General features: G+C 45.5%; 1 protein-coding gene and 1 pseudogene across 1 annotated transcript; both read right to left on the bottom strand.

Moving 5' to 3' along the window:
- Positions 1-729: 729 nt before the first annotated feature.
- LOC148443274 (alpha/beta hydrolase domain-containing protein 17C-like) lies at positions 730-8091 on the bottom strand. The gene is made up of 3 exons (XM_088463042.1): positions 7601-8091; positions 2609-2788; positions 730-949 (listed from the first exon to the last, which is right to left on the bottom strand). Exons 1-3 carry the CDS (start codon positions 8089-8091, stop codon positions 730-732), a joined length of 891 nt encoding a protein of 296 aa, XP_088319168.1.
- A 2249-nt stretch (positions 8092-10340) lies between these two features.
- The window catches only part of LOC148443275 (alpha/beta hydrolase domain-containing protein 17C-like), a 32098-nt pseudogene continuing 27471 nt past the window's right edge, over positions 10341-14967 (bottom strand).

A 14967-nucleotide genomic window follows, 5' to 3' on the forward strand; every position in this document is an offset into this window, starting at 1 on the left:
CACTGCATCCAAGCCCAGGACGGCATCGCATTTCTAGGCTTGGTGCATATGACAAATGCGGTCAAACCCGTATTTTCGCATTTCTCCCATTGCTGCATCCTGCCCATAGTCCTATGTCACTTGTCCTCTCTCCTTAGGCCACTACGGAGCCACAGGCAGGCAGTTCATAGAAGTTGGTGCTATTTTCTCTTATATCAACATAACACAGGAAAAAGTCAGTGTTATGGGGTCCATACATCTGCACTGTATCGCCCCAATTTCCCGTTCTGTCCAACGGTGGGGTCGGGGAATTAGGGAAAATTTATCATGTTAGAAATCCTCGATTCACTTATCCCGACTGAAAAATTATTGGGGTCGGGGATTTTTCACATGCTGTTTTTCCCCAATCCAACGATGGATTGCGGATAGGAAGAAGGGGGAATTAGGGCTGTAGATGTGTCGTCTGCATTACTCTATAGCAGTGGTTCTGATCCTCAGTCCTCAAGTTTACCCAACAGGTCATGTTTTAAGGAATTCTCTGGGTGGAAGCAGGTTGGATAATTAATGACCCAGCAAAATAGATTAACTCACCTGTGCAAGATTAAAGAAATCCACAAAACATGACCCTCTGGTGGTACTTGATGGCTGGGGTGAGAAACCCTGGCTTACAGTAAGAGCCTTCAGTTGTGTATCAGTGAAATCACATGTACCTGTGATGCTGGATATTACTGGGGAAGGACGGAGGGATCTTCAGATATTGGGCAGCTCCTCAGAGATAAAATGCTGGAGTCTCTCTAGGTATTGTTCGTATTCCTCTAAGTCATTGTGCCCTCCTCCTACCACCCAGAGTGGCCGTACAGCCTGTGGGCAGCGTTCGTAGAGTGCCAGTCCATGGGAGAAGCCCACAATCTCGTCATCAGTGCCGTGTATGATGAGCACAGGACAGGTCACCTTGGCGATTTTGTCAATGCTGCAAAGGACATGGTACAAAGGAATTATACAACAGAAACAACATGTAATAGGACCTCTAAATATATAGACTGGAAAATTGCCAAAATACATCATATAACATTCAAAGCTGCTCATGCAGAAGATCACATACTATGGCAGAACTTATGTGGGACAATTAATGTACTGTTGGTAAAGAGGAAAGTGCTATCTATTGGCCTAATAAGCCAAAGTCATGCACAATACCTTATTTTGTTTTCAGTATACAATATAAAAGTAGTGGAATATTTCCTATGTATAAATAGCCATGGTATATTGGGAATAAAACCCAGTCCCTGAGGTTACTTGTCTGGGATCCAGTGTATAAGTTGTGTAAAGTTGCCTCAATGCGCCCGTTGCTGCTACGCCAGCTCCCGCTGTCTGACAACGTGCTGCCTGACTGATAATACAATGGGGCAGCATCAGTGAGGCAAGTGCACAGATATCGATGGCTTCTCCTTGTTCCTGCCAAAAGGTCTCTTCCTCAGACAGACATACCTCCCAACTTTTAAGTCGATCTATTTAGGATATTTGGGGCGCCATAGGAGCGTGCATCCAAAAAGGGGCGGAGCTTTGTGTAAAGGGGAAGAACTGCAATGAAATGGGGCAGAGTCTCGCTGCACCCCCACTGGTGTCACTATGGGGGGGTGCCCAGCACTCTCAGAGATGCTTTGCAACCCCCAGGATCTCCCTACATTAGTGCATAGATGCCATGTGCATATGCACAGCATCTATTCTACCTCATCTTGCCTGGAGCAGTGATATCTGCTCTCCCCAACTTCCCTCCCACTGCAGACCACAGGTAGGACAGCAGGATAGTCCCAGAAAAATGGGACTGTCCCATGGATGCGGGACAGTTGGAAGATATGGATAGGCAGCACATTGCTCACCAATAAAAGCATGCAGCAGCGAGAGGGGTAGATGCAGGGTGTTAGGTGACTGGCAGGAGAAACAGGGTGATAGCCCCCAGAAAGTAAACTCTGGGGATGAGGTTTTAGCTAGAGAATTATCCTGTAAATGGAAAACAAATTTCTCACTGGACTAGAATGGAAATCCTGATTAATACTATGTGATGTCGCACTTATCCTTGGATAGTGGCAAGAAATATTTCAATGCATACAAACAGATTGGGCCTACACAGCTGGTATCTGTCTGACAAAGCATACTTCATGGCTGATTCAGTTATACGTGAGCTGCCCCCTGCAGTGCTTGTTTCCAGCACACACTATTATACTCCAGAGGTAACCCACAGCTTAAGGTGCATACACACTAGACGATATGCTCCCTGAGCGATATCGTCTAGTGTGTCCCCGGCAGGCTGTGCTCAATGTCGTTCATGACATTGAGCACAGCCGCTGAACGATATCATTAGCGATATCGTTCAGCGCCGGGCTCTCTCACCCATTCCCTGACATGCAGCAACCTGACGAGGTCGTCAGGTTGGCCTGCATGTCAGCGCGATGAACGATGATGATGAACGACCCACAGGAACGCGCGTTGTCGTCATCGTTCATCTTTTTTGTGTTAAAAATGGACGATAAAGTGGACGACTGAACGATAACGATATCGTTATCGTTCAGTCGTCCACTTTAATCGCCCAGTGTGTACGCACCATTAGGATAAACACACAGCATTGTCTTACCTGGGGAAGGGATCCCAACAGTAGGTCCTCCGTATGTTGGGAAAGGCAACTCGCACCCCTGACATGAGCGGGGAGTGTAATATTACTGCTGCACATTTGTAGCGGGTGGCCAGGTCAACTGCAGCTACAGTCCCAATACTCTGCCCATACAGGATAATATTTTCTGCAGGGACTCCATATCTGTACAGATAAAGCAGATAATGTAGGACAATCTAATTGCATCACTTCTAATGTAGTTCCTTACAAGATACTACTATATAAAGGCTTTATATATGAACTAGATAAGTGAATGGGTCACTAATAAGAACCTGCCAGTGATACACAGTATATGTGTGGAACAATACAAGACTACATAGGTTGTAGGACGAAGTGCATTTCATATGCAAGGAGTTCATTACACACCCGAGCCTGTGGGTGTCGGCCTCTGGACAAGAAGAGTCTAGTTGTTTAGTGAGGTAGTGTTGTGGGGTGGGGTTAGGTTTGGTTAGCCTATAGGATTGGCAGAGGATGGGTCAGTGCTATTTCAGAGTAAGCTGCTTGGCAGCCATTTTATAGAAATTTCTCTGGTCGGCTGTGATGTCCTCTTTAAAGGATGGATGGTGCATTGGAATGGAGTTATTGAGGAGTTAGTTGGAAGAAGTCAAGGTGCTGTAGATTAGGGTGGCGGTGCGGTTCTTAGCTGGGAACCACTGTTGGCGGGAAAGAAAGGTAGCAGTCGCCATCTGTCTTTGGAGCTTTAGGCGCTCTCCCTTCCAATACATGGCTTAGGCTGATTTTACCCTACTGGGGTCAGCGGCAACCACCTAACCAGGTGGGCCTCACGTCGTGTCATTGGGGTGGGAGGTGGATACCTTGGGCGTGGTAATGGGCTGGCTGCCCGCCTCCCATTTAGAAGATGGATGTGAGTATGCAGTTGGTGATGTTGCATTGTGGGGCCGTTCTTTCTGCGCCACCATGCTTTGTCTGTCTTTCTTCTTTTATTAGTTAATTCAGTTATACATTTAAATAGTTTAATTAGTTTGAAATCAAATAAAGCTGACCTTCCTCTCCCCTTATACAAGTCTCTGTCATTATGATTATGATTGATGATTTACCCTGCACTGTTAGGAGAGAAAACTCATCAGGCGATGGGGAGTTTAATACACATGTACCTAGTTACAGCAAGCAAGGACATCTAAGGAGCTGGGGGCAGCGTGTGTCCATTCACATCGGGAGGAAAACTCCCAAACATTGGGTGCCAGCAGCATGTTTTACATACAGAGGCAGAAAACAGAATGGGGCAGGGTCTGCTTGGGATTAGGTGGGAAGAAGTTATAGTATTATTGTGAGACTGATGACTAGTGAAATAATATGACAAGGAGAGGAAAACATCCCAGTAATACAGGGCTTGGCAGAAGCCACAACCCGGCCACAGCTACTTTTGGGCATATTTTTCACATAATGACAAATGTCTGCTCACTGAGGAAACCAGTACTGTGTATTTGTCTGAAGACCCTATAAATGGTGTCAAACCCTAAGTGAACTCAACATCTTATCACAATAGTCAGGAAAAGTAGCAAAGTACATTTTGTGGTATAGTTCCAGGCCTGTACACATTGTGTTACTGGCAATAGATTTCCTATTGTGACTGTATTTACCTTGTACCAGGGCTGCACAAAACCCACTCACAGACCAAATACAGGCATCCTGGGGATTTGAGCCATAACCCCTTCATGCTGCTAGATTAGGGGTGGGCAATAAGCGGCCCTCCAGTTGTTGTTGAACTACAAATCCCATCATGCCTTGCAACAGTTTTATCATGGCCAAATAGCAAAACTGTGGCAGGGCATGCTGGGATGTGTAGTTCTACATAAGCTGTGAGGCTGCTTATTGCCTATGCTAGATAGAAGGGGGGAGCCCAATGATGGAACATTTTCTTACAATACAATACATATAGCGCTTCACATTAGGCAGAAGAGCAGAGGAAAATGTCACCCTCTGCTTCTATAGTAGTTACACCCTTTGGCTAAGACACTATAATGCCATCAATAATATACCCACTGTCTCTATATAAGCAACCCCCAATACACCAATTACATTTATATAAGTATTTTATGTGTAAGTGGAATGTATAAATACACAATACACAGCATATACACTCACTCCATGTAGTAACTATTAGGGGTGAGCAGGTTCGGATTTCTGAAATCCGAACCCCCCCGATCCGAGGCCGATCCGAGTCAGGCTCGACTTTTCCCGCCTGACTCGGATCTGAAATCGAGGCAAAACGTCATCATCCCGCCTTCCGGGTCTCGCGGGTTTTGGATACTATATAAGGTACCCGCGTCGGCGCCATTTTTTCACTCGGCTGTGGACAGTGAAGAGGGAGGGTGGGAGTTAGGGCTGGCTGGGCTGTGTAGTGTAGTGCAGTGCAGTGTAGTGTTGTGCTGCTGTTGTTGTCCATAGGGGCTGTGTCCACTACTTCAAAGTCCATAGGGGCTGGCTGGGCTGTGTTGTGCAGTCAGTTGTCCATAGGGGCTGTGTCCACTCCAAAGTCCTGTGTTTGTGAATTGTGTGCACTGTGGCTGCACGTGCATTAACAAAGGAGCAGCGCCAAGCGTGCGCCTGTGTCCCATTAGTAAAGGGCCGGCTGGCTTGTCCGTTAAAGGGTGCTGTAACCCCCAAAGTACGCTCCAACCAAAAAAATATATATTTTCTGTGTTTGTGAATTGTGTGCGCAGTAGCCGCACGTGCATCAACAGAGTAGTGCCAAGCGTGCGCCTGTGTCATAAGTAAAGGGCCGGCTGGCTTGACCGTTAAAAGATGCTGTAACCCCCAAAGTACACTCCAAACCAAATAAAAAAATATTTTCTGTGTTTGTGAATTGTGTGCGCAGTAGCCGCACGTGCATCAACAAAGTAGTGCCAAGCGTGTGCCTGTGTCCCATAAATAAAGGGCCGGCTGGATTGACCGCTAAAGGGTGCTGTAACCCCCAAAGGGCACTCCAAACAAAATAAAAAAAAAATTTCTGTGTTTGTGAATTGTGTGCACTGTGGCTGCACGTGCATCAACAAAGGAGCAGCTCCAAACGTGTGCCTGTGTCCCACAAGTAAAGGGCCGGCTGGCTCATTTCTTAAAGGGTGGTGTAACCCACAAAGTGCACTAGTCTCCAACAAAAATAAAAAATAATTTTCTGTGTTTGTGTGCGCCTTAGCCGTACGTATATATCAATATAACAGAAATGGAGGACCAAACTTTCTCCGATAAAAATAAAATAGGGAAAGATCAAGAATCACTTCCTCCTAGTGCTGAAACTGCTGCCACTAGTCATGACATAGACGATAACATGCCATCAACGTCGTCTGCCAAGGCCGATGCCCAATGTCATAGTAGAGGGCACATACAATCCCAAATGACAAAGTTCAGGAAAATGACCTTGAAAAAAACATTTAAATCATCTGAAGAGAAACGTAAACTTGCAATATGCCATTTACGACACGGAGTGGCAAGGAACGGCTAAGGTCTTTCCCTATGTTCATGACTAGTGGTTCAGCTTCACATGACGATGGAAGCCCTCCTCCCGCTAAAAAAATCAAACGAGTTAAGCTGGCAAAAGCAAGAACTGTGCGTTCTAAGAAGATATCACAAATCCCCAAGGAGAGTCCAAGTGTGGTGGCGGTTGCGATGCCTGACCTTCCCAGCACTGGACGGGAAGAGGTGGCTCTTTCCACCATTTGCACGCCCCCTGCAAGTGCTGAAAGGAGCACCCACAGTCCACTTGCTGATATGCAAATTGAAGATGTCACTGTTGAAGTACAACCGGATGAGGATACTGGTGTAGCTGGGGCTGAGGAGGAAGTTGGCGAGGAGGATTCTAATGGTGATGTGGTTTGTTTAAATCAGGTTTCGGGGGAGACAGTTGTTGTCCGTGGGATGAAAAAGCCCATCACGGTCATGCCTGGGCAGAAGACCAAACATTCCACCTCTTTGGTCTGGCAATATTTCTATCCAAATCCGGACAACAACTGTCTTGCCATATGTACCATATGTAAAGGTGAAATAAGTAGGGGTAGGGACGTTAACCACCTAGGAACATCCTCCCTTATACGGCACCTGCAGCGCGTTCATAAAAAGTTCCTGTCAAGTTCAGAAACTTTGGCTAAGACCGTAAGCAGTCCAGGGACACCTAAATCCCTTTTTCCTGTTTTATCCAAGGAATCGGTGGATGAGGACGACATCTTGCCTCCATAGAGCCAGTTTGTGCAGGGACACATTAATTGCCAGCTTGTTTTGTGGGGGCCCAAATGAACCAATCATTTCAGCCACAGTCCTGTGGCAGACCCTGGCGCTGAAATGATTGGTTTGTTAAAGTGTGCATGTCCTATTTATACAACATAAAGGTGGGTGGGAGGGCCCAAGGACAATTCCATCTTGCGCCTCTTTTTTTTCTTTGCAGTATGTACTGTTTGGGGCCTAGTTTTTCAAACTGCCATCCTGTCTGCCACTGCAGTATCACTCCTAGATGGGCCACGTGTTTGTGCCGCCCACTCGTGTCGCTTAGCATAGTCATCCAGCTACCTCGGTGCAACCTTTTGGACTAAAAACAATATTGTGAGGTGTGAGGTGTTCAGAATAGACTGGAAATGAGTGGAAATGAAGGTTATTGAGGTTAATAATAGCATAGGAGCAGAAAAACCCACAAATTCTGTGATTTTAGCTGTTTTTATGCTCTTTTTTAAAAAATACAGATCCAAAACACAAAACCCCAAACCCAGAACCCAAAACACGGAAGGGTGATTTTTTTTCAAAACCAATCCAGATCCAAAACACGAAGAAAGATCCAGATCCAAAACACGAAAAGTGGCCGGTGCACACCCCTAGTAACTATACACATGTGCCTCTAGTGTAGCATATCCCCCGCATACATACTGCTCACCCATACAACACTCGCAGTGCATCAGGCAGAGGCAGTGTGAGGGCTGGAGGAGACCCATATACCCCATCTATACATACCGGGTCCTCAGGGCGTGCCAGGCAGCCTCTATGTCCGCATACATGTTCTTCTCACTCGGCTTGCCACTGCTTACACCATAGCCAGAATAGTCATACGAGAAAATGTTGCATTTTATGCTGGAGCCCAGGGCAATGTAGCGGCTGCACATCTGGCCTAGGTCAGCGGCATTGACGTGAGAAAAGAGCAGCGTGTACCGGCTCCCAGGGGCACAGCGGACATACATGCAGCCCAGGCTGTTTCCCCGCTTGGTGGTGCAGCGGAACACATCGATCATATCCAGCTCCCGCTGAGAGTACTGCCAGTTAGCCTTCTCTGACAGGTGCAGGCTGCATAGGGGAGGTAGGCAAACTGTGGGGTCCACCTGCTCATCCTGTGCCAGGTCTTGGGATGGAGGGGCCTCAATCTCCCGCAGAGTGTACGTAGGCTTCGGGGGATGAAAGGCCAATCTGGCGGTTATGCTGCCGCAAAGGGCTGAGAATATCCTCCTCATCCTCTGGCAGAGCAGTGGTGGTGGGTCCCTGTCCTAATATACTAATCCTAATAATAATATAATACTAATCTAATACTACTATTCCTAATGATAATATAACCCTAATCCTAACTATAATACTAATCCTAAATATAAGTCAAAATAAAATACTTAACACTAATAACTACACTAAAACTATAGCAACTAATCCTAAATGTAAGTCAAAATAAAATACTTAACACTAATAACTACAATAAAACTAATACTAATAAATAATATAATACTATGAACCCTACTCCTAACTATAATACTAATCCTAAATATAAGTCAAAATAAAATACTTAACACTAATAACTACACTAATACTAAGATCACTAATAAAAAATCCACTCCACACACAGCAAAGCCACTACCTCTCTCTGAGAGATATCCAAGTAGACATGAGGTAATGTGTCAATGGAGGTGACATCACAGACACTACAATGGAGGTGACATCACAGACACTACAGGGCTGCTGCCTCAGCACCCTGCACACAGCTATCATTGTTATATTACCAGATTACATATGTATTGGGCACCTCTATAACTGTTGTACATAATGTTTATATGTAGAATAAATGTAGCAACCATGTAATAAATGACACCCCTATAATTATTGTCATACATGTAAAGACTATGGCTTCCCTGCGCCCCTCATTTCCCCATCGGCGCTTGGAACCCTAATTGCAGGTAATCGCTGGTGGCACACACCTGCACCCACTTCCAAATATTATACACTGTTGCATACCTCCCAACATGACCCTCTCCAGGAGGGAGACAATGCTCTGGTCCTGGACTTCCCTGGTAAGAGGAGGGTCTGCAGCACAGTTCAAAATTCAAATAGGGGAGCCTCACCAACTGTGATTTCACACGCTGCCCAACATCACTGGCTGGGACTCACTGGCAGTTGCTGTGACTCCCCTATTTGAATTTTGGACTGTGCTGCAGCCCCACCTCTGGAGCCTCCACCAATCATAAATTACCAGGGAAGTCCAGGACCAGAGCATTGTGTCCCTCCTGGAGAGGGTCATCTTGGGAGGTATGCTGTTGCTAATAGTGGCACATGGCATACTAATTAAATGTTCCATGTAATTGTTAGCGCAGTACTGAGTCAGTGTCATTTGTATTACACCAATTCAACTTTACTCCTTAGCAAATTTAGGCCCCCATTTACTAACAAGTTTTATCACCAAAACGAGTGATACATTTCACTGTGTATGATAAATGGGGCTCCAGCCAATCAGCTCCCAACTGTCAAATTTATCACTCGTTTTGGTGATAAAACTCGTTAGTAAATGGGGGCCTTAGAATGATCTATATGGCTTATTAACTATAGCAGTAGCACCCACTTATAGCAATCACCCTTTATTATAGCTATATAGTGTAATAGGCGCGTTAGTCAGACAATGCATACACAGGTTGTCAGATCCACTTTGCTGTACTTTATGCCAGAACGTCATAAAGACAGCAGCATGTTCACATCCAGTAGTTTCTAAAGAAAACGCTGCCATCCTGTCACTGACTATACACAGTGGCGACACAAGGGGGGTGCGGAGGGTGGGCCTGCCGAGGGGTGACACCAAGAGTGCCAACTTCCCCTCAGTGACAGGAGCCGAGAGCTGCAGTCAGGGACGGATTAAATGATGCTCTTATTCACACAGGCAGCTCATAGAAGTTGGTGCTATTTTCTCTTATAGAAACATAACACAGGAAAAAGTCAGTGCTATGGGGTCCATACATCTGCACTATATCGCCCCAATTTCCCGTTCTGTCCAACGGTGGGGTCAGGGAATTAGGGAAAATTTATCATGTTAGAAATCCTCGATTCACTGATCCCGACTGAAAAATGATTGGGGTCAGGGATTTTTCACATGCTGTTTTTCCCCAATCCAGCGATGGATTGCGGATACGAAGAACGGGGAATTAGGGCTTTAGATGCATCGTCTGCATTACTCTATAGCAGTGGTTCTGATCCTCAGTCCTCAAGTTTACCCAACAGGTCATGTTTTAAGGATTTCTATGTGTGGAAGAAGGCTGAATAATTAATGACCCAGCAAAATTGATTAACTCACCTGTGCAAGATTAAAGAAATCCACAAAACATGACCTGTTGGTGGCACTTGATGGCTGGTGTGAGAAACCCTGGCTTACAGTAAGAGCCTTCAGTTGTGTATCAGTGAAATCACATGTACTTGTGATGCTGGATATTACTGGGGAAGGACGGAGGGATCTTCAGATATTGGGCAGCTCCTCAGAGATAAAATGCTGGAGTCTCTCTAGGTATTGTTCGTATTCCTCTAAGTCATTGTGCCCTCCTCCTACCACCCAGAGTGGCCGCACAGCCTGTGGGCAGCGTTCGTAGAGTGCCAGTCCATGGGAGAAGCCCACAATCTCGTCATCAGTGCCGTGTATGAGGAGCACAGGACAGGTCACCTTGGCGATTTTGTCAATGCTGCAAAGGACATGGTACAAAGGAATTATACAACAGAAACAACATGTAATAGGACCTCTAAATATATAGACTGGAAAATTGCCAAAATACATCATATAACATTCAAAGCTGCTCATGTAGAAGATCACATACTATGGCAGAACTTATGCGGGACAATTAATATACTGTTGGTAAAGAGGAAAGTGCTATCTATTGGCCTAATAAGCCAAAGTCATGCACGATACCTTATTTTGTTTTCAGTATACAATATAAAAGTAGTGCAATATGTATAAATATCCATGGTATATTGGGAATAAAACCCAGTCCCTGAGGTTACTTGTCTGGGATCCAGTGTATAAGTTGTGTAAAGTTGCCTCAATGCTCCCGTTGCTGCTATGCCAGCTCCCGCTGTCTGACAACGTGCTGCCTGACTGATAATACAATGGGGCAGCATCAGTGAGGCAAGTGCACAGATATCGATGGCTTCTCCTTGTTCCTGCCAACATGTCTCTTCCTCAGACAGCCATACCTCTCAACTTTTAAGTCTATCTATTTGGGGCGCCGTAGGAGCGTGCATCCAAAAAGGGGCGGAGCTTTGTGTATTTTGGAATCACATCTTAGTTGTGTGACATGTTTTTGTTTAGTGCAGTATTGTGTGGAATAAGATGCCAATGCTGGGCATATAATGTGTGGCATCATACATATAAGTGCATTATTGTGAGGCACTTTGGGCGAAGGACAACCACCTTTGCCCAAAATGCCACACCGTAATGCACTTATATGTATAATGCCACATATTATATGACCAGCGTTGGCATCTTATTCCACACAATACTGCACTAAACAACAACATGTCACACAAAATAAGATGTGATTCTAAAATACCTTTTGCATCACCAGTTTATCTGACCTACTTGCTATTTATTTTTAAATATATGAATGTGTTACCTATGAGACTGCAAATGTGTTTTTTTTCTTAAATCATGTGATTTTTTTATTTGATTTTTTTTTTTTTAGACATGAGCGGGTTCGGCACCCGAACTTCGGAGATCCGGGGCAATCAGAGGCGCCCCTCGGATCTCTCCTTCTGCCATGGATCCCTAATCGAGGTAAAACCTCACGATCCTCTGTCCGATCTCGAGGTTTTGCCTCGAGCGCCCATCTTTAAAAATCCCTTTGCCTTCAATGGGCAAAGCACTGATTGGTTAACAGAGCCATCTGTCACGGCTCTCAGCCAATCTGCATAAGCCCGTTGAATGCAGGGAAAAAAGAAGATGGTGCTGGTTCCTGCGGCCATCACCCTCCGCTGCCAACACACCAGCTGTCGGCACCCCCACCGCCGGCAGCCTCGTTGCTGACAACACTGGATCCCCCATGCTGCCGACACCGCCGGCACCTTGCATTGAGAACACCCCTGCACTGCTGACACAGTCAGCAAACCTGCTCTGAGGACACCGCTGGCACCCCCGATCTGCCGACACCACCTGTACCCTGCACTGAGGACACTGCCAGCACTCCTACACTGCCATTCCATGTACTGAGGACACCGACAGCAACCCCGCACTGCCGACACAGACAGCAAACCTGCACTGAAGACACCACCGGCACCCCCGCTCTGCTGACACCGCCGGTACAGTGCACTGAGGACAATGCCAGCACCGCAGCACTGCTATTCCATGTACTAAGGACACCGTCAGCAACCCTGCTCTGCCGACACTGTTGTCACAGTAAGTGCATTATTGGTGTATCCAACCCACACTGTATAGCACACTGTATGTTGGAAATTGGAAGCTGAACTGCCACATGATAGTGCCGCCCACTCTGTCGCTTAGCTTAGTCAGCTAGCTAGCTGGATGAAACCTTTAGGCCTTGTGAGGTGGTCAAATGTGATTGGAAATGACTGGAAATAAATGTTATTGAGGTTAATAATACTGTAGGAACAAAAACAGGCCCATTTTATGTGATTTTAGTGGTTTTTATGATATTTTAAGAGAAAATCCAGATCCAAAACCGAAAAACAAAACACCAAGGAAAAAAATCCAAAACCAGATTCAGAATCAAGACCCAAAACCAAATCACGATGGTCGGCGCACATCTCTAATTTTTTTACATTTGCAGTCTCATAGGTAACACATTCATATATTTAAAATAAATATCAAGTAGGTCAGATAAACTGGTGATGCAAAAGGTATTTTAGAATCACATCTTATTTTGTGTGACATGTTGTTGTTTAGTGCAGTATTGTGTGGAATAAGATGCCAACATTGAGCAAATAATGTGTGGCATTATACATATAAGTGCATTACGGTGTGGCATTTTGGACAAAGGTGGTTGTCGTTCGCCCAAAATGCTTCACAATAATGCACTTATACGTATAATGCCACTCATTATATGACCAGTGTTGGCATCTTATTCCACACAATACTGCATTAAACAACATGGCACACCAAAAAAGATGTAATTCTAAAATAAAAGTTTATCTGACCTACTTGCTATTTATTTTAAATATATGAATGTGTTATCTATAAGACTGCAAATGTGTTTTTTTTACTTAAATAATGAGATTTTATACATTGGTAGTCTCATAGGTAATGCATTTAGCGTTCCCGCTAGGCTGTTTTAGCAGGGTGCGGCACCCTGCCCTCCTTCTGGAGGGTAAAAAGCACCCTGCCCTCCAGAAGGAGGGCAAAAAGCACCCTGCCCTCACAGGCTGCGGGTGCAGTTTTCACCCGCGGGACGCAGTGTCCCGCGGGTGGAGAAATGTGCCCGGCATCTGTTCTCCCTGTCTGCAGCGCTTGGGGGCTGCCCGGCATGTCCGTAAGTGCCGGGCATGCCCCCAAGTATGATGAAAAAGGGGACGTGTCTTATAGACACGTCCCCTTTTATGGCCATGCTCCCTTTTCGCCCGCGCGCACAAAGTTGCCCTCTCTAGCTCCGGCACCCTGTCTGCCGCCGGAGCTAGAGTGAACACTATGCATTCATATATTTAAAAATAAATAGCAAGTAGGTCTGATAAACTGGTGATGCAAAAGGTATTTTAGAATTACATCTTATTTTGTGTGACGTTGTTTAGTGCAGTATTGTGCGGAATAAGTTGCCAAAGCTGGGCATATAATGTGTGGCATTATACATATAAGTGCATTACGGTGTGGAATTTTGGGCAAAGGTGGTTGTCCTTTGCCCAAAATGGCTCACAATGCATTTATACATATAATGCCACACATTATATATGCCCAGTTTTGGCATCTTATTCCACACAATACTGCACTAAACAACAACATGTCACACAACATAAGATGTGATTCTAAAATACCTTTTGCATCACCAGTTTATCTGACCTACTTGTTATTTGTTTTAAATATATGAATAAATGTATAAAATCACATGATTTAAGTTAAAAAAGCACACTTGCAGTCTCATAGGTAACACATTTATATATTGAAAATAAATTGCAAGTAGGTCAGATAAACTGGTGATGCAAAAGGTATTTTAGAATCGCATCTTTTTTGTGTGCCGTGTTGTTGTTTAGTGCAGCATTGTGTGGAATGAGATGCCAACGCTGGACATATAATGTGTGGCATTATACATATAAGTGCATTACGATGTGGCATTTTGGCCCTCATTCAGAGGCGCTCGCAAGAAGCGACGGCTCATTCTGAATGAGGACGGCCGCTTCTATTTTTAAGTACCACCCACAGCTTTAGCGACCGACCAGGTTGATGGTCGCGATGGTCAAGACCATCGCGACCATCGGGGCTTGCGACGAGACCCTAAGGTTGGGTCTCGGCAGCCGCAAGCCCCAGGGAGCTTCCTGCTCTGATCGAGCAGGAAGCTCCCCACTGACATCACTGCTGATGTCAGTGCGTTCGCCCACAAAACGGCAGGCGTTGTGAAACCACACCCCGGCCCCGCCTACAAAATGGGCCGAGCTGTCGATCAACATCGACAGCTGGCCCTTTTGTAGTGAGCTCCGGAGCGAGAGAATTTCTCTCTCGCTCCGGGGCTTGCGCTGGCGCAGTGCGACCGCTGCACATGCGCAGGGCCTAAACATCGACCCGGTTGCGAGCGCTCAGCACTTGCGACCGGGTCTGAATGAGGTCCTTTGTCCTTTGCCCAAAATGCCTTACAATAATGCACTTATACGTAAAATGCCACCAGGGCCAGACAGGGACTAAAAATAGGCCCTGGCATTTAAAGCATACTGGCCCACCTTGGCGTCAGCATTTGGCCCCAGGTGTAGAATCCTCAACTTACTATTCCTGACTCCTACTTCTTCTTAGTCTTTGCTCTTACACATATACACTACCGTTCGAAAGTTTGGGGTCATTTAGAAATTTCCTTATTTTTGAAAGAAAAGCACTGTTTTTTCAATGATGATAACATTAAATTAATCAGAAATACACTCTATACATTGTTAATGTGGTAAAT

Source organism: Taudactylus pleione, unplaced genomic scaffold, assembly GCF_031769625.1.
Source record: "Taudactylus pleione unplaced genomic scaffold, aTauple2 ptg001314l, whole genome shotgun sequence".
NCBI classification, from domain to species: domain Eukaryota; kingdom Metazoa; phylum Chordata; class Amphibia; order Anura; family Myobatrachidae; genus Taudactylus; species Taudactylus pleione.